Here is a 19,941-nt window from a genome sequence, read left to right on the forward strand (position 1 = left end):
TATCATATCATATCATATCATTGTCCATAACCACTTATCCCTTTCCATGGGGTCGCGGGGTGTTGCTGCTGGAGCCAATCCCAGCCTTGTCTCAGGGCGAGGGCAGGGTACTCCCTGGACAAGTCACTCGTTGCAGGGTGAGCAATGTGGGGTTCAGTATCTCACTCAAGGACACTTGAGGAGCCGGGATTTGAACCAGCAACCTTCCGATCACTAGTAGACCTGCTCTACCCGCTGAGCTACAGCCCAAGCTTCCGGTTGTCTCTATTCAAATTGAACTACACACTGAACTGTGCGTGATCTCTGTGGGAGAGTGCTTTTGGTGGATACGTCACAGGCAAACTTCAGTGGACTTACTATTGAACTCCTGGTTTTGCTGTCAAAGAAGTAATCTTTGTCTGACAGGTCAAACCTGTGAAGACACAAACACAAAAGCATCCACACTTGTTATGGTCTGTTAAAGTTTAGAACAATTATTGTAATGTTTACCACAGTATAGCAATAAACGTGGCAACAATAGTTAGCCTGAAGTGCATTTCTCTGCCCCTCTGTTTCTAATCACACGTACAGCTGATATTTAACTTACAGCCTTTTTGTGTGTTCCTGGGGTGGGAACAGGACATTGCTTTGTCTGCAATAATAAAGTTAAAAGGATCATAGACTTGTGTGGAGAACATCTCCACCATCTGCAGCCTGTGTCTGTCTGTTTGCACATCTGTGTGTGTCTGTCTGCCTTTTAAAAATGAAAAAAAAAAACACAAAACACAAAAACTAAGTCAGTTCTATTTCTCATATTTGTTTTTTTGCCAGCAGTGCACACTGTCTGCACAGCCCGGCTGGTTAATATTGGTATCAGAGGGAAGCGGGCAGTGGCCATCTCTTCGCCCTGGCAGATATGGAAAGGGCACATAACAGTACCGGTAGGTTGTGAGAAGTGCCAGTACGCAAGTAAAAGTCACGGTACAGCAAAAATGAAAACTGTCAAAGTGCCAGTAATGTGTATGGGTCTGTAGTGGCCCACTTAGTAACAGTAACACACGTCAGTAACAAGGGTTTATGTAAGGAGACGAACAAGAGAGAGAGAATGAAACCACAGTGTATGAAAACACCCCTCTGGTAACACTTTTTCTACTTCATTTTTAGACAATGAACAAAATGTCTTTTCTACATGTATCCTCCACAGTCATGTCCGTTCACTAGGGTCAAACCCATTCAGATGTAAAAGGGTTACTTACAGGTGTTGTTTTTCCCTGGAAAAAGTGTGCGACAGGCGTTTGATATTCTTGGGTTGACGTTCCTCAACATGAGGGTGGAGAGGCTCCAGAGCTTTACTGACCAGAGAGCTGATCTTACCCACAACTCCGCTCGACGGCTTCATTTCATACACCTACAAATCCCCATGAAACACACACACACACACACACACACACACACACACACACACACACACACACACACACACACACACAAATTAGGTACAGAACAGCAACTTTGATTTCACTAATTCAAAATGGAAGGCAGGAAAAGTGTTAAAAACATTAAATATTCAAAGCAAGACAACAACAATAGATTACTTATGAAGAATACAACATTTAGCTCAATGGCGTCACTTAAATAAGCACAAAAACAATATTCAAATGCAATTGATACAAGTTTTAGAATTTTTATCACCGGACCCAAATTTGAAACCCAAATTCACAAATGTATATTTGACTGTCATAATATCAACATTACATTAGCCTGCTACCAACAAGGGCAAAACAGATTTGTTATCGAAATTCAATACATCATATGACATGTCACAATATTTAACCAACTACAAGAAAAAACCTAATCAATACATACTGCTTTACAGGTATTAAAACATCAGTGAAGAAAACATCAATCAGCATCACTCTTGTGATGGGATCACACCAGGTAATCCTTAAAGTGTCCTACATTCTCCCATTAGTCTCGCATTAAATATCTTATCACTACTCCTGTCTCATGAATGACAATGATTGGCCCTTTTACCAAATAAAATGACAGTCATCACTGGCAGCAGATCTGTCAGTTTTATCTGATTAATGTTAATTCTGAGAAATTTGAAGATGCTTAAATGAAAATAAGTATGTGTCTGTACTCAGCAGGGATATACCTGATTACAAATAATATGCTGGAAACATATAGTGTTTCTTTTACCTAAAGTTGCTCATTATTATTTGGGAAAAACCTTGAAATGTCTGTGTGTCAGGCATCATCAATCTTGGAATGGCCATAAGATCAAAATGGCCATCCTGTATCCATCCCTCCCTCCCTGCAGTCAGACCTGACATTGGACAAACACTGTGTCCCGTCAGCACAGTTCCCCACAAGAGAGCCTCATCAAAGATGTTGGTGTAGACAGACACATCAGTCTTTGGATGGGGAGGACGTTGTTGAAGTGTTGAGGTGAATAGTAGTTGAGGTGAGCGGGGCAGTCTCACCTGGGCCAAACCTGGCAGGTTGTGAACAGTCTAACAATGCGCAATAAGGCACCTTATGTAAGGCTGAGGTATAAGGTGTCTTTTATTGTACCACATCTACCGTATAGAAAATATATTTCTAAAAAAGACATTGAAGGTCAGTTGTGCTAGGTCAGATAACATGGGATTCAGTGAGCCATTCAGATTGTGGCCTCCTACTTAAGTAAAGTGGAGGCTCCTTTGAATTATATTAATACTAATAATAATATCATCATACAGTTGTCAGTTGTTTTGGATGAACATGGTACACGTTCATACAGGTAGGACTACAGTTTTGTTTTGCTTGTACTGTGTTTTCTTGTATTGTGTTGTGTTCAACAAGTGGCTACTTCATTTTTTCTAACTAGACAGAGATACACAGAGAATGGAAAGAGACTCGCCCTGCATTCCAATACCCATATGACCACACTATTTACCATGCCAGAAAAAGTATTAGTATGTCCCAATATGATATATGTGAAATGCGGCATGCCAAAACTACCTGGATGAACTACTATATCCGGCATTTTGAATTTTGAAGTCAGCATGCTTTTCTGGCTATTCTGACCCACTATATGTCCCATTTGTCTTGTGTAATGCATATATAAACACAGCAAACATTGCCACGACAGATGAAGCACATTTAAATGTCACTATCTGGTTCTTTGTACTCCAAAATGTTGTGCTAAGGCTGTGACCCGTGTAGGAGAAAGCTAGTCAAAGTTTAAGGCGCACTGTCAAGACAAAGTAGTATGTCCCAGTTGTATGCATACTGCAGACAACAGTATGTCATTTGTAAGGGCAGCAGCAGTACAAACAAAGAAAAGTGTGCAATCTGGAAGTATCCAGAGAGTCTTACCTTCTTGGTGGGCATCTTCAGCTTCATTAACTCAGCCTCTCGACAGAGAGCGTTCCAGGGAGCATGAATCTTCACAAAGCCCACCCCTTGAATTCTGGCCTAAGGGACATAAAACATAGTGAGGCTCAATTTAAACACAGCAACACTGTCTTTTGATTTTATCAGGAACTTTCTAAAATGAGCAGGCTGTTGCATGTCAAAAATATGATAAATGACTGAGTAATTCTGTTCCGTCACGAATAAAATTGTCACATCATATCATGATAGAGAAGTGTTTATACTGAAATGCAAACAAGAAGTGCAACAAACACTCAAAGGTTTTACTGTCACACCTGGAGCCATTCGGTCCAGTTACATTTAGAAGAAATTGAAAAGTACCGTACGATTAAATTATTTTATCCATTTTCAAGATAGCAACGTGTAAACTGGAAGTTAGCCGGCTCAGACGGTGGAAGTCTCCAGTGCACTTGCTTTAAATGCACATGCAGGCATGCCATATGTCTGCAGATGACAATGCTAATTTGCATTGTTTTAGCTCGTTTTACCAGCTCAAGTCCCAAAGTGTCACGTAAAGGCTAAGTGGAGAGACAATGATTATTCAATTATTATTCTTAATTCAATTTGTGAATCAGCTATTAATTTGTCCTTTTAAAGTGCATTTTTAAATAGATTTATTTATGAATTAATTAATGTATTTTGAAATTATGTCTGTAAGATAAATTCTCAAATGTCCCTTCTTATTATGATACATTGTGTTTACATGTGAAACTTATTATTAGATACAACATTATCATTTAAGGTAAAGTCAAATCTTATTGTTGGTGAGCTTCCAACATGAGTTCTGTCTTGTGATACCTATGTGGGTGCAGAGTATGAATGGATGTATTCATGTATTGTATGTGGTATAATGTGCTGTGAAAATTAACAGAAAGGAACTTAGGTAAGGAGTTCATCCTGAAGAGGGTTGGTGAAGCCTCTTCTGTGTTGAAGTGTTTTGACGTCAGGTTTGCAAGTGGCACACAACACGTGTATCGTGAGATGGAGGGGAAGAAGTGTTTGAAGGGAGATCATATGTATTCTTGTGACCGTTACAAATTGAATGTGTTGTTCCAGGTTATTATAAGGGCGGAGGAAAGACTGCCTCTCTTCAGTCAAGATCTGCGCTCTGCTGGTGTGTGACTCTTGCTTGCAAGCACTAAAGAACGTCTAGAAGAAAATATTGTGTTGGAGCTTAGTGTTTGAACACTTCTCATCTGCACTACGCAAGTGACTGATTTACAGTTGCCACGACATGTCCTCATTGGCTGTTGTTTTTGTAAATCCCTTTTTTTTTTTTACTATTTATTGATAGATTTATATTTCATTTGTAAATTCTATTTATAATTCCTCTTTTTATTGCCCATTAAAATTGCCCATGACAGTCTATTAGAGTGATAAATTGATTTGTAAACTAGTTTATTAATGCGTATCTTTATTGTACAATTAGTTAAATGCTTTATTACTATTTCCCTGACACCTGTGTTCCTTAATACAGAGCTACAGGCAAAAGCTGTGAGCGGACAACTAAACATAGAAAAAAAATATAAAAACAAATACATTAAAATCATTTTACAAAATTTCCTTACATGTTTCCAATTCGATTATGTTCTCCTACCATTTCATCTGTTTCGGTTTTTTCTCTCTAACAGTCTGTTTTAACCCCTTTTTTGTCGTTACATGTAAAAAGGCTGATATTTTGCATAGAATAACCCAAACACAGAGATTAGACAATTGCTTTCACCACAATGATACTGGTGATAGCCAAATATCACATATGTGTGTTTGCACTGGGATTTTGTGTTGGTCCTTGTGCCCAGTTTCAGGAAAATAGGAATCAAGACCTTCTATGTGGTACTGGCAACCTCAGGTCAGCCATTTCAAGTTACTGCTGTGGAGAGCCTTATTTTCTATTTATATGCTGGCACTAGGACATATTATACATATGCACAATATCAGATTACCCGTTTACATGGCTGATACACAGATATATCTAAGCTGCAACCCTGCAAATAGTTTTACAGAAATTGGCTGCCTCCAAAATTGAGGACATTCAGAAGTCGATGTCTGCTAACTTCAGTGAAATATAAACAGAGCCGAGACTCTGTCATATGTATCTACAACTGCTTTATGAAACAACTTCAGTCCAGACAATCATGGTGTGAAAAAGATTGTATCAAAATTCCCTGCCATTACATTATTCACCTTGTTTCCAAAAATGATTGAACTGCAATTTCCTTTTTCCAGTGATCTTGATCAAACTGTTTTCTTTTAACCATATCGCTGCACAGAGGGGAGTGTGCGCATGGTAAGGGATGGGCTGTTCATGCTCCTGACAGGGCGGGATATAAATATCATTTTTGGGCAAGTTACTGTTAATGGCCCGATTAGTTTCACCTATCCCAGAGGAGTCTCCTGTTTCTCTTACTGTTTTCCCTGCTCACTTGTGTTCGAATGATTTTCACTCCTGTTTATTTCATTCTTTGTATTCCTCTGTCTTTGTCATTCTGTCTGTTCTGTTTCCCGACGTCAGGCCTGCGTCTCCAGTGTTCCTCCAGTTACTGGTGTTTCTGCCTGTGTTCCTAGCACTCTTTTCTTTTGCACTTTATTTGGTTGTTGTGTTTTCTGGACTTGTTTTCTTCTCAGATTCACTCTGCCTGCTCCATCTGTTATTGTTGAGTTTTGTGTTAGCGTTTTGGATTCTTTGTCTTTAGACCCAGCCTGCCTGACACTGACCATGCAGTGTTTTGCATTTGGTTCATCCCTATTTTTGCTAACGTACCAGTTACCACCGTGATTCACCGAACTATGCTTCTTAAAACATTTTAGGCGAGAAACAGATAATGAATAGGACCATGGTTTGCAGTTTAAATACACTGCCTTCATAACGTCCAGTCAGAGCTTGTAGAAACATGCTCTGTGATATGTTAAGAGAACAGTGTGATGTCAACAATAGCATAAGCAGCGCTTTTATGTAGAGAAGTAAATATATTGTGTGGGTTAAGACGTATGTTTTATCTTGGTAAAACAAGTTGCATGTTCATAACACCATCTCTTGTTATAATCCCATAATAATACAGAATTTACAAACTTTGAGAAGTGAGAGATGGACATGGCCAAATCATTGCAAATTTAAATGTCCATCACTACCAGGGCAACTATCAACTCTCTCCTTCAAGGCAATGTGGACAGACCAGACAAACAGGCCGGCAGATGGAAGGTAGATGCCAATGACCTGGCAGAATATTCAGGGATTCACCGTAAGTTTTGTTACTATCTTACTACAACTTAACTTAACAGGAAGGAGATTAATGGTGGCCCGCTCCTCAAGCCCGCCTGTTAGGTCACACTCGGGATCAACACTTTTTGTCTGCCATGACGGCGGCGCACTGAAGATACAGCTGCTAACATGAGTGGTTCAAAAGCCTTCTATTTAGTAAACACTGTGCACACACAATGTCCTTAATGCTGGTGTTCATGTGTAGAGTCCCTGGTGACTACCAGCAAAGTTCCATGTTGTGTCGAGCCCTCTTACTGTTTTAAAAATAGAGATTTTGATGCTAGTGTATGAGTGCCCCAGCACTCCACTGAAAATTAGCTTGCCCCAAAACGAAACTACGGTAAATCTTAAAAGTGCCTCCTTTGTCGTAATTATGCTTTTACACGGAAGTTTAACTCACATACATTCACAAATAAAGCCTAGGTTGGTTTTTGCCAAGAGTTTCACTTTAAATTTTTCTTTTGTAATGTTTCCAAGAATTTTTCACCCATCAATAGTGTTTCCTACTTGATTATGTTGTGCTTGTCCGTACTGTCTTAACTCTGTAAAAACCTTTGTAAATGGAATGACTTTTGTGTCTATAAAGTACATCACAGACACTATTATAAAATATATTTTACGTAGAGTTGACAGTGTTTCTGGAAAAAAATAAATGAATGAAGACGTCAACTCACATCCTCATCTTTCTCCAGCTCCAGTCCCATTTCTCTCAGTTTCCCCTCAAACTCCTCCCTCCTGAATGTCTTATGATCCTCGTGGCCGCCGAACGTCTCTCCTGGACATCCCAGCTCTGCGTCATCCCTTGGTAATGATGGTGGGGACAATGAGTCTTTTGCCCTTTTTAATGTGTAATGTCGGAGATGCTCAGAGATGTGATGGGGGCCACGGCGTAGGCTGCGGGCAAAAGCGTTCTCAGTGAGCAGGTGCGTTGACTGTCGGCAGGAGCGCCCCCCGGCCTGCTTCTTCAATGGGTAGGTGAGGACATAGTCAACCCGCCGCTGACCGTCTTCGAAGTAGAGGCCGTGCTGGCAGTGGGTGCTTTCCTCTGGGGTCAGAGCTTTCAGCAGCTGACAGCATGGGGGCAGACAGAGATGGGTGATGATTAAGTACAGAGGAAACTACATGTAGGCAACACTCCAGCAGATTTGTTTAAAAGGCCAGGACTACTTGTGATGCTTCTTTGTATGTCAGCCACTATTACTCATGCTAATTAGGCACACTTACATGCAATTGGCAACAACTTTACATCAACATTACACACAAGAGTAGGATTTTATCTAATTCTTAAAACAGGCTATTGACTTTCACATTGCCAGTGGATGAATACCAAAAAAACAGAAAGTAGAAAGTAGCAGATTATACACCCCATCAGAATATACCTAGAAGACAGTAACCTTGTGTTTAAAAATTGCTTATTCAAAAGCATTCTGAAAAATAATGGCACTCAGTACAGTGCATACCTCGTCAAGACCCAACAGCTCTTAAATTCATTAAAGCCTTATCCACTGTTATACTTGATAGCCCTGCATAGATCCAAATTCTAATCCACCCATAACTGCATAACCATAACATATGACCTATGACCAGATCTGTAACAGCCAACTACCAGGACAACAGCAATGCAGATGGAATCATGACCTCCACTGTGTTGTGGAAGAACAATAAGTTGATAAAAAGAGAAACAATGTTATAGTTGTAACTGAAATTAAATCATATCTGAGGTTACGCTGTTCACCTACTTAACAAGATATGACAAAATATATGCATTGAAAAATCCATTCATCTTATAAAACAAAATGTCACATTTACTCAAAGCTCCTGTTAGTAAGATAGTAAGATGCTTTGGGATTGTAGGTCTGAGTGGATGCTACAGGAAAGCAGCAGTTTTTGACGAGTTGGGGAAAGCCAAAGAATCTGCATTTGATGAATTGGGAATCTTACTAACAGGAGCTTGGACCATTCAGTTGCAAGAAGTATCAACATGTCATCCACCGTCGAACAATCTTTAAGCGTTGAGTGAGTGGCACAAAGCTCAGATTTTATGTCAAAAAGATGAAGTTGGAGTGTTTCTGGGGCTGGGCCTTTCTTTTCCATTTTTGTTTGAACCTGAATTACATTTTATGTAGACAATATTTTCTGGTTTTCTGTCTAATGTCCTGCAGCCTGAACTTTAGTGATTTTCTCATGAACAGACGGCTTCCCTTGTTGTTAAAGTTACCACTAACAGCAGCTACCTGATATCAGTGTCAGACCAAACACAGACTCCCTGGGCCAACTGTGGCAAGTCTGACAACAGGGAATCTATTACAAACTGCTGTTAGACAGCTACCTGCTTGCCCCTTCAGTCATGCATCCGATGTTACCAGTCGTACCAGCCGACTTATATTAGGCCCCAGTTTGTCAGGAGGCAAATCCAGCAAGACAATCACACTGGTGCTATGTTCCATGTCATCACAGTGGCGGTCCTGGATGTTGGTGTGTTTAACAAGTCCTTGATCAACCATGTTCATTGGGAGCTCACAGTCAGGCAGTCAGCTACCAGCTAGCTGCATGGCATGGGTGAGCAGACAGGAAATTCAGAGAGAGAAGTATTCAAAACAGGGTGTGACAAACTTTACTGACTATTTTGTAACATATTATGTGTTGTTTTGGTCATACACAGCCCTCTCACAGTCCTGGATTACTTGTATGGTGATGTAATACGCATGATTATACTTCAAGTCCATATTGCACATCCGCGCTTGTGCCTGTGCATGAGCAACTGTACCATGGGGAAGCACACATCTTTCAACCATGCCAGGGTCAAGGAAGTGTACCATACTTACGTATGTTACAGAGTGTTTACAATAGTCAAACAAACTGGACTTTGGTGATCAAACGTGCTTGGCACAGTTGGACACCACAATGAAAAAGGAAATAGAAATAAATTACTGAAAAAACATGAAAACATGCTTAGCCTAGCTTGTTGCGATATGACAGCGAGGGGCATAATTCACATTCAGCAACATTTTTGTTTTCTATACATACCAATTAATAGCCGCGATACGTCCCTCTGTACTTGACCATTTTTTCAGGAAGACTTATATGAGGAAAGTCAGAAAAAAAAAAATCTTGACCCAGTCATTATGTTTCTTTAAGTTTTGTTTTTATACTTTTGACTCAAGAGTTTTCTTTTTTCTTTTGATATAATAATATAAGGATGTGTCCTGAAAGGCAAATCTTTCCAACCGGTTAAGCAGATAATAACATTGTGGTACACCAAATAAGAGATGGTACAACACAACTTTATTGTCACTTTACACTGAAATTCGTGTTGCATCCTAAGGCAGTTCTATTCAAGCAGTTTGACACAGAGGTTAAACATAGTTACACATCTGACATGTTCCTAGATGTACCACAGATGTACAAAAGTTGTGACTATAAAACATAAGATAATATCCTCAGACTGAGGTCTTAGTTAGCAGGACACTGATTTTGATTTAGCAACAGGGTAGATTGATGTTTTTGAAGAATTCTTTATCCTGCTGCATTTAAATAGAAGGACTCTATATACAGAAGATAGGGCAGAAGTTGATCTTCTCCATTTAGAATGATGATGTTTCAGGTTAAAGGTTAATTTATTAGTGATTTTAAACCAGGGTTGTAGATAGACATTTGAGTTTCAGGTTATGTTTAGACTGCAGGTAAATCAGATTTGTTTCTCAAATCAGATCTGACAGACAGAGTATCTGCAAGTGGTCGGATTAGATTCTTGACGTCGCAAACATATCTGTAAGAGTTTCTGTGGTAAGGATACAGGCGTCAGTGCTGTATGTGTGGCTTTCCAATCACCCTGTGATGTCACAGAGCAGACAGTTTCTTTCTGTGTGACTCCACACATAATAACATATTATATATTTTGTGTTGACATCACAGTTGTGTGTTGCACTGCAACTATATCAGTTTTTTTTTTAAGTATTTTTTTTTTGGCCTTTATTTGATAGTGCAGCTGAAGAGGGAGACAGGAAACAGGGGGAGAGAGAGGGGGAGTGACATGCAGCAAATGGTCCTGAGGCCGGGAGTCAAACCCAGGTCCGCTGCAGTTGATCAAATGTTTAAGAATAATTTTTGGGGTTTTTTTTTTGCTGTTGAGACTTCCTAAAATCAGTGTAGATATAAGAAAAACTTGATTTGGGATGCTAGTGTGAATGTGGCCTGAATCCCTTTATGCTACATAAGAAAAAAAAAAAAAAGAAACATAAACAATTTTATATGGTGGAGTGTTGAGGATGAATTGAGGAGCCTCACAGCCTGAGGAATGAAGCTGGTCTGTACTGGTGAATCAACCAGCTGATTTGTAGACAGAGACTGACAATGGTATCATGGTGGAACCCAATTTAGCATATGATAAATAACATCCATCACTGACTTGTCAGAGTTTATGTCTATGCAGATAGAGCTCGGACATCCGGCCTGAGCTCCAGATGCAGCTGTGCAACGGGCTGTTAGTTGATGGCTCATTCACTGTGTGTGAAAGCAGCTGTGGATTACACAGCCCTACTTTTCAGGGTCTTAGTTTTGGTGAAACAAGTTGACTCCTGAATTTGCTTCCCATCTCAGGAATTTGGATTGCATAGAGACACGGTGAGTGAAAATGTTGACTTCGGGAGCTCAGGGAGCAGTTGGGTGCCATAGTAGGGATGGCAGCTGCCATGCCCACTGTGGCGCTTCATAAATAGTGTGTATGAATTATGAGCTGTGTCATGACCTGAGCCTGTAACAGTATTTCTCCTCATGAAGTCTATTCATAAAGTCTGGCTGCTGATCTGAGAGGAGGTGTCTACAGATCAAACTACACAGAAAGCATGCACCAATGTTTAAAGGGAAACTCTGCCCATTTTTAACTTGAAGATCAGTTTACTAGGGTTGGGCTCTGATAGCTGGGTACATGCTGGATCCAATTCATGGTTAGTAAAATACCTGGACTACCTGAACTCTGACCTTAACAAACCTTTAACTCTTTTATCTTGTAGAGCAAAGAGATATATAGAAAACATTGACGTAGCAGCTTTTCATTTCATCTGGACACTTTCGCTGGTTCAAATGACAAACATCATCATTAGCTGTAGATAATAACTATCTATAACAGCTTAGAGGAAAGGTTTCCATTGTCTGTATAATGTGCTCTCTGCAGCCAATGAAACTTGAATGCTTGTGGTGTCCAATAAAACCAACAGATCACCAAGATCATTTCTTGATTTACATAATGCATCACTTAAATTTAGGAGGATCTCCCTGTTAAACTTCAGCTCAAAATCCTATTAATATTTTCAGTCCAATAACTCCAGTAATTCTCCAGTAATTACATCTTGCTCAAAAAATAAGGCAGAGGCTCTGTCCTCGCTGCAGCGGCCCCATTCAAGTCTGGGCCCTTTGCTGCATGTCACTCCCCCTCTCTCTCTCTCCCAACCTGTTTCCTGTCTGTCTTCAGCTGTTATGTCAATAAATCCAAAATGCAAAAAAAAATATACTTTAAAAAAAGGGGGGGGGGGGGGGGGTGCGTAAGTTTGCTACTTCTCAGCCTGCAAAAAAAAAACAGGTGAAGGCTTGTAGCTCTGGAGGAGCTTTTTCAGGTCTGAGAAAATAATTGCAATGATGTCATTGTGAAGTCATCAGAGATACAGTATTCTAACAGACGTTCAGCAGGCAGGGAAGGACTAATTAAAGGGTGCTTTTGTTGCATTATGGGAAATGTGTGACCTAACATTTTTGAAGAAATAAGTCAGACTCTACCGCTTCCTATTTGATCATTATTCTTTATTTATTTATTTTTTTCTGTTAAACTGGAACTGGAACAACACTTTGCTATTTGGGAAAGGTCTAATTGCTTTTAGACATTCCTACATATTAAATCTTTAAAGAATGACTTCATGAATCTGACTAGATGTTCTATACCTGTTTTTTGTACAACCCTGACCAAGATAAACTGTTTTGATGGCTAGATAGTTGGATAATCATATAGAGTGTACATGTCCTAGCAGGTAGTGATTGGTGTGCAACTGGACTGCTGAATCCGTTACAATTAAATATCATATGTTTGGGCATGAAAATAGGTCTGTTATTTAATATTTACAACCAATAAACATCAGTCAGCTGGCAGCCAGAAGAGAAGTTCATGAGAGGTGAACACATCATAAAAACAACCAAAAGACATGGCACACACACACCTGTGGCATGAAAGAATATTCCTCTCTAGACACCAGACACATTATATCTGCGTATTCAAGTTTTCCAAAAATAGTGACTTACTTTATGCAGGGCTGCCAATAAGCTGGAGTGAGGAAAGCTTTCTAAGGCCCAGAAGCTAAGAGGGTCCAGCCATACTCATGTACAACCTACTTTAACCAAATTTTAATTTGAACCAAAATACACAGAAAAATAAACAAGGGGGTGCTAGCAATGATCTCAGAGCTAATGTTAGAGTAAATGTCCTTGTTATGACAGGGCTTGCACTTGAATCTGGATGCCAGAAAAGTACGGAGAGAAAAAAAGGGCGCTGACAAGGATTCAGACTGAAATAATAATGTTATGACTGTATGTAATGACTAACTTTTTTTCAGTCAGCTCAGAAAGCTGCTGCATTACAGGCTGTTACATGCCATGCCATGCACTGACACCCAATGTCAAGTTGGTCAGCAGGCCATTTCTGTATCACGGAAGAACTAACCACTTTTGAAACGCAGAAAACTGACCAAAAATCTCACACGTGAGCTCATTTGTCAGAACACTTTTTCATTTAGCTAGTTAGCTGCTTTTATTGTCTCCCGTAAGAGAATTTTTTGCGGACACAAGAAAACGTCACATGTTCACATATAGCACATGACAAAACACAAAACGCACAAATATTTAGCTCCATGACAGCTATCAACATCTGGAGGAATTAACGACAGGAGTCAAGTTCAGAGATGAACTTTTGACTTTTGGCAATAAAAAGTGGATATATACTCTCTCTCATTTATCAACCAGAATCTTTATATCTTCATATCATATCAACTTGTTGTCTTAATCAATCCAATTTTGTTCAAGCTTACAAATACTTTGGAAATGAGAAAAATCATTGCCATCACAACATCACATTTTGTATCTGACATTGCTTAGCTTGGCCACATGAGTTAGAACCAGATCTGTTTGTACGGACATTTCATGAATGAGACCCCACATCCCTTACTTTCTGGCGATTTTCATCTTCAGTTATGAGCTTTCTGTTCTCAGACCACCAGAGAAGAGTCCTACATTAGCTGCAGTGTGACTACAATAAGAAGGATGAACTTCAAAGTTTCAATCTTCCTCATGGATTGAGGTAGCAGTGATGGTACAGGGCGAAAGGTCATCAACATCAAGGCCAAGTGAATCGTGTTTCCAACTCTTTTTTTGAGCCAATAAAACCTGAATCAGAAAAATTCAAAATTGTCTCACAAAATATTTTTGAAAACACTTAATAATTGAGATTCTTTTGTATAATACCAATATCCAAATCACAATATACTCCCTGTAATGCTGTTTAGAACAGGTATCTGTGAACAGTCCATACTGTCCATGTCGCTACCTGAACCAATTTCATTCAGCTCTGTTTAACCTTTGGTAACTCTCCTTTTACTACCTTGCTGTCAGTCTCAGTCTCCTCTGTTTGTCCCTTCCAGAGAAACTCACCTTAAACTTGCCGTGGAAGATGACATCTTGTAAAAAGTGTGGAGCCTGTTGCTCGCACCCAGAGGCTGGAGAGAGGTCTACTCCCTCTTCTGCTTCCTCTGTCATTGTCCAGTCCAAGCAGGGAAAAAGCAAAGATAATTAGAACTAATGTGGTGAAGAGCTGTTTCCAAACAGAGTAGTCCAGTTTGTGCTTTTCCTCTCTTTACTTCTGTGTCTCCTGTTCAAAATGTCTCATTATAAGACAGCTTCTGGGTCTTTCCTCTCCTCGTATTATATTGTGACTTGCCACTTTTCTGTGCCTTTACTTGTTTCCCTTTAAAGTTCTGTTTCTGTCTCTGGTGTGAGCCTGCAGCCTTGTTACTTGAGAAGCCTTCTGTGAGCCAAAATCTAAACTTAGACAACGATAAAACTCTGATGAACACAAGGTGCCCTCCCTCACTCTCTCGCTGTCTCTACTCAACTGTAATCACTACAAGATCAACCGCCCCAGAGCACACCCAACATCTCTCTCTTGCTTTGCCTCTCCGTCTCCCTCCCTGCCTCTGCCAGTAACACACTTCTCTGAAAAAAGAGGGAGTGTGCTATAGTTTTCCTCCTGCCTGATTTACATTGTTCAGAATACACTGATAAAAATAATACCAACACAACATACCAGCAAAGGACAACCACAATAGCTGTGCAGCCAGGGCATTTTGGCAATATTTTTAATGTTGATGACCTCATTGTCATGGCCAAGTCTCAAGAATGGGCCAAGTTCTGCACAGCCCAGTTCACTTTCCCCCTGACCAGGTTCATGTCGAGGTCACCTAGAGGAACTGCACCCTCTGGCCACCATCAACATTTCAAGTCCCCGATACAGAAGAGGCATGTGTTGGTCAGTTCAAACAACTGCATTATTTGGCCAGCGTCAACAGACAGGGCCAAGTCAGGTATGCCTGAGAAAAGTAGGTCCTACATTCATTGGTCTTCACCCCCTGCTCCTAAAAGTTGTATCGCTGCCTTGGTGTTGTCCTGAGAACATAATAATTAATGTTTGCTCATGACCATCCCTAAAAACTGGCCATTCACATTCCTCTGATGTCATATTATGTCATATATCGAGCCTTGCGTTGGGGTGGTTTCTGCTCCTACACAGGGCTCTGACTAAATAGACTGGGGTTTGTAGCCTGCTGGTAGGAATGCTATTTGGAACATATTATTATATATTATTTTTTCCCCCAAGTTCACTCATGGTGAACAGACTTGATAGGCTTAAACCAACAGGCTACATCTAGTGAGTCAGACTAGAAAGAGAGAAGCAGAGGTAGGCAAAACATATATCATCATGTGGCAACAGCATTTCACAGGGATTGTTGTCAAAATGTGACAATCTCTGTATGTTTGTTTTCTGTTACCCAAATACATGTATTCTTGTGACCTGTGGCCTCTTTTCACCTCAACCGTGTTATCTAACTGACAGAATATTAATGTTCAGTTATAGAAATCAGAGATCACATAAAATCGTTGTTCTCTGAAGTATGCCACTTTTGTCTTCTGTGCACCCATAAACAGTTGGTATATATATTAAATGCAATTGTACAAATGAGCCCACATTGACAGTAATAAAAAAAATGTAAATCTGCTGAGTCTTGTAAAAAGCACTGGATGGATATTCCTTAGCTAAAGTGAATCTAAAATAAAATAAAATAAAAAACATTAACCTCTGTTTCTTTTGACTAGAAAATCTATTGACTATATTCATTAGATCATATAGCAAGAAATACAAATGCTAATAATACTCATCTCTTCAGTTACAGGGATTGAAAGAGAGGTTGACAGTGACATTATCCAGGATTCATTTCTGTGGATGAAGGGACATTCTTTTGCTGGGAATGATAACATTGCTATGGTGAATAAAAGTCTGAAGTATAGACTAAAAACAGTTTGAGTAATCAGTTTCATTACTGCCAGTTTTTACAGTGGCGCACAGGAAACCTGTGACATTTTTCCTCAAGTATACTAAAAAGTGACCAAAATATAAAGCTTGCAGTTATTTCTGTGTAGATTTTCCTCTGTGAAGCTGTTCCAGGAAACTGTCCTTTCTTCCATGATTGTTTACTTTGTGAGAACTAAGATCCAGAAACTTTCTGTACAACCTCTTATTCCTGACACTTCAGTCCCACAAGCTTATGTAACACAGCAGCAACATCCGCACTCAGCGATATTTTTAGATTTTAAGAGTTACAAAATACACAGAGAATCAAGCAAAGGAAAGCAGGGACCTTGTAGAGCACATGCTGTCAAGCTCCCAGGGGATATCATGTGTCCGACTCGATGCTGGGAGCGAGATGTAGGGTTCAAAGGTCAGTTCTCACAGGAAACAGACGGAAGTGGTGTTTGTGTTCACATACTGTAACTCATCTTTCTCCAACAACAATGGCCAAAATTTTGTGTACATGAGTCAAAGTTTTGACTAATCTGGATTTTAAAGGTCCGTTCTGATACTTTCTCAGTGGTCCAGCGTTTGGTTCACTAAAAACTGGGAAACATCTTAAAAAAGAGTGTGTTGACTAAGAAATGAGTAAGGAACAAAACAACTAAAGATGTCTTGATATGACTTACACAAACAGACCATACCATCAACAGAGGACTGGCTATTTCTATATAGTTGTTACAGTTATTCTTAATGCCTTTCACCTCATCAGACTCCAACTTATCCTGGCAGGATAAATTTTGAAATGAAAAGTGTTGTTAATGGCAGATTAAAAAAGCAGGATTTTACAGTCATAGCTGGAAGATTTCAGCAAGTGCTTGGCTGAAACAGGTATCTGACACCAGTGATGTATGTTTTGTTTATAAAATGTGTCGAAATGAAGGAAAGTCATCATTTGAGCAGCTGATGGAAGTTAACAAAAAAATTGCTCTGTAAATAGTTATTTTACCCTTGTGATCAAAAACATTCATCAGAAGATTAACTCTGAGGCTATTCTGTGAACAGTTATATTATAACTAGGGTGGCTGTGGGTCAGTGGGTAGAGCGGGTCGTCTAGTTATCGGAAGGTCACCATTTCGAATCCCCACTCCCCCAGTTGCATGTTGTGCAAGTGTCCTTGAGCAAGACACACCACCCCAAATTGCTCCTGATGAGCAGCTGGCACCTTGCATGGCAGTCTCTGTCATCAGTGTATGAATGCGTGTGTGAATGGGTATGACTGTGTGTGAATGAATGGAACCTGGAACCCTGTCAGGCACTTTGAGCACCTAGAAAAGCGCCATACAAACCTAGTCTATTGTTATAACCATTATATATTAATCTGAATTTTTTTCCACTGATTGGAGACAGGATTCTCAGACTCTAAACAATCATTTTCAGAGTACTTAAGGTTCAGCTAAAATCGTATACTCATCCCTGTTGTAATGTAAATGTTTTTTTCAAATCTAGTGTTAATAGATTTTATGATCAAAAAGAGAGAAAATAGGTCTTTGGGGAAATTTCAGACATCTTTTTTTGTCTCAGGGCTGTCTGTGTTTGACTTACAGCAATTACATTTCCACTGTTACATCCATATAAACCCGTAGGCACCACATTGGCGTCTTTGGCTAATGGGTTCAATACAGTGGTGAAAACCCGCCCCTTTTGGCTTGCCCCATGGGACCTCATTTTGGAAGAATTTAATACAGTAGCCAATGGGGAGAGAAAAATAAATGATTGGTCACCTTTGATTTGGGCCATGAATTTATCTTTGTGTCCACTTTTGGGCCAGAAACCAACCTCCAAATTGTAACACCACAATCTGGCCAAACACGGACCCAGCAGATCCAGGCACCCTGTATCAAGCCCTCAGCGCACAAGGAGTGTTGGTAGGAAAATATGAAGAAATGGTGATGGATTTCTTGTATGGCCTCAGCTCAAATATCATTCTCAATGCTCAGCTCAACTGCCCAGTGATTCCTTCTGGTCAACCTCCCCTCTACCAGAGAGTCTTTATTTTGCATTACCAGCAACCTGGACACCCGTGGTCATTTCTTCCTTCAGTGTTTCCTAGTGTCTGAACAGCTGCCCTCCAGATACCGTACTTCATATAGTGTATGTCATGAACTTTTGGAGGGAAAAGGAAGTACAGTGTGTGACAGATTTGTGGAAAAGTCAGTCAGTAATTACTGAGTCCTATGTAACTTTGATTTTTGAGATGCACAAAGTGTCTGATTATACATTGCAGGGCCAGGAGGCTGCTAAGCACTAAACGTCAGGGTTCGAAGTCAGTACCTTCCTTTTCTATTGATTTCCATATTCTAGCTTCTGAGGGTGGATGGAATAAATGTGCATAAACTTTCTTACGGAGTTATATGAATACCTTAAGGATGTGATATTCACTCGTGATGAACCAGATTGCCTCTGACATTGATAGCTTTAGCTATTTGAGTAGTGAACACGTTGAGGGAGAGACAAACAGTCTCACTCTCTCTCAGCATTAAGTCCCCCAAAAACACTGCCATGTAGTCTGGTGCTCCCCCTGCTGCTGAGGAAGAGCCCCTGCAGCTCTGACAGACTTGTTTGTCACCTGTTGAATGCCAAAGACTACTTAAGAATAGACTCTGCATCTACTGTGGTTAACCTGCATGCTCATGCCCTTCAACACTGTTGGGCCTTGTATTACACAAGGCACAATTAAGTAATGTTTATGCAACAATCACAGGCAGATATAGGTTAAATTTGGCTATGAATAATAATTAATGATTATTTGGGATAATTATTAATTATGATAAATGATATGATCCAAATTGCATTAGATCACCTTGGGGCACCACCCTTGAAGAAGGAAATACATAGCAATTTTACTAAATCGGTCTCATAAAAGTATACCCAACTATTTATAACTCTGATTAATAATTAACTTAATAGCTACAACCAAATTTACCATAACAGCTAGTAATGGTTTGAAGGATTTTGGAGTTCTTGACAGTGCGGAGGTTGGCACCATTCACCCTTGTACAATATCAAATATACAGCAAGAAGGTTCAAAAGTCTTTTATTCAACACAAAGATCACAATCTAACAAACGTACTATATACAGGCATATGTGTGTGTGTTTGTGTGTGTGTGTGTCTGGTATAACAAAGAAACATGGGCAGTCACTGATATCACATGTGGGTGTGATATGATCCAGGCTAAAGGAACATGTGTGTGTGTGTATGTGACGTGGTGCCAGGTTAGGAAATTTGGTTATTGCATGCAGAGACCCTGAGTCTGTGTGAAGCATAATTCGACTAACGTCGTATTAGCCGTCTGGGAAAGTAAACCACCAATAACTTGTCCTGAGGTCACAATAACACCTAAACAGTAAATAAACACATAAATTGAGCACGTGCATTACATCAACCAGGGTTTAAAATCCTGTGCTTAGCCATGCTATGCTATGCTATCTAAGGCCTTGTCGACACGTACCAAAATGATCTTTTTTGCCTTCCTTGGCATCGTTTCAAGAATATTTGCGTCCACATGGATCCACAGAAAAGGACTCAAAACGCTGTAGTTCACATTCCAGGCTTATTGGTGGTGCTTGAAATTCGCCAAAAATGGAGAATAAGAGACGGAGCATGCGCATAAAGCTTGT

General features: G+C 39.9%; 1 protein-coding gene across 3 annotated transcripts in view; it reads right to left on the minus strand.

Annotated features, from left to right (window-relative positions):
* LOC119024923 (anoctamin-1-like) overlaps positions 1-14,843 on the minus strand; it is a 56,964-nt gene extending 42,121 nt beyond the window's left edge. For all 3 annotated transcript variants that reach the window (XM_037108160.1, XM_037108161.1, XM_037108159.1), the window contains exons 1-5: positions 14,348-14,843; positions 7,333-7,725; positions 3,343-3,441; positions 1,236-1,387; positions 358-412 (exon numbers count right to left, since the gene is read on the minus strand). In XM_037108160.1, coding sequence (XP_036964055.1) covers positions 358-412; positions 1,236-1,387; positions 3,343-3,441; positions 7,333-7,725; positions 14,348-14,452 — 804 coding nt within the window. In that variant the 5' untranslated portion in view covers positions 14,453-14,843. The remainder of the gene's footprint in view (positions 1-357; positions 413-1,235; positions 1,388-3,342; positions 3,442-7,332; positions 7,726-14,347) is intronic.
* Between the last annotated feature and the right edge of the window lie 5,098 nt (positions 14,844-19,941).

This window comes from Acanthopagrus latus, chromosome 8, assembly GCF_904848185.1.
Source record: "Acanthopagrus latus isolate v.2019 chromosome 8, fAcaLat1.1, whole genome shotgun sequence".
NCBI classification, from domain to species: domain Eukaryota; kingdom Metazoa; phylum Chordata; class Actinopteri; order Spariformes; family Sparidae; genus Acanthopagrus; species Acanthopagrus latus.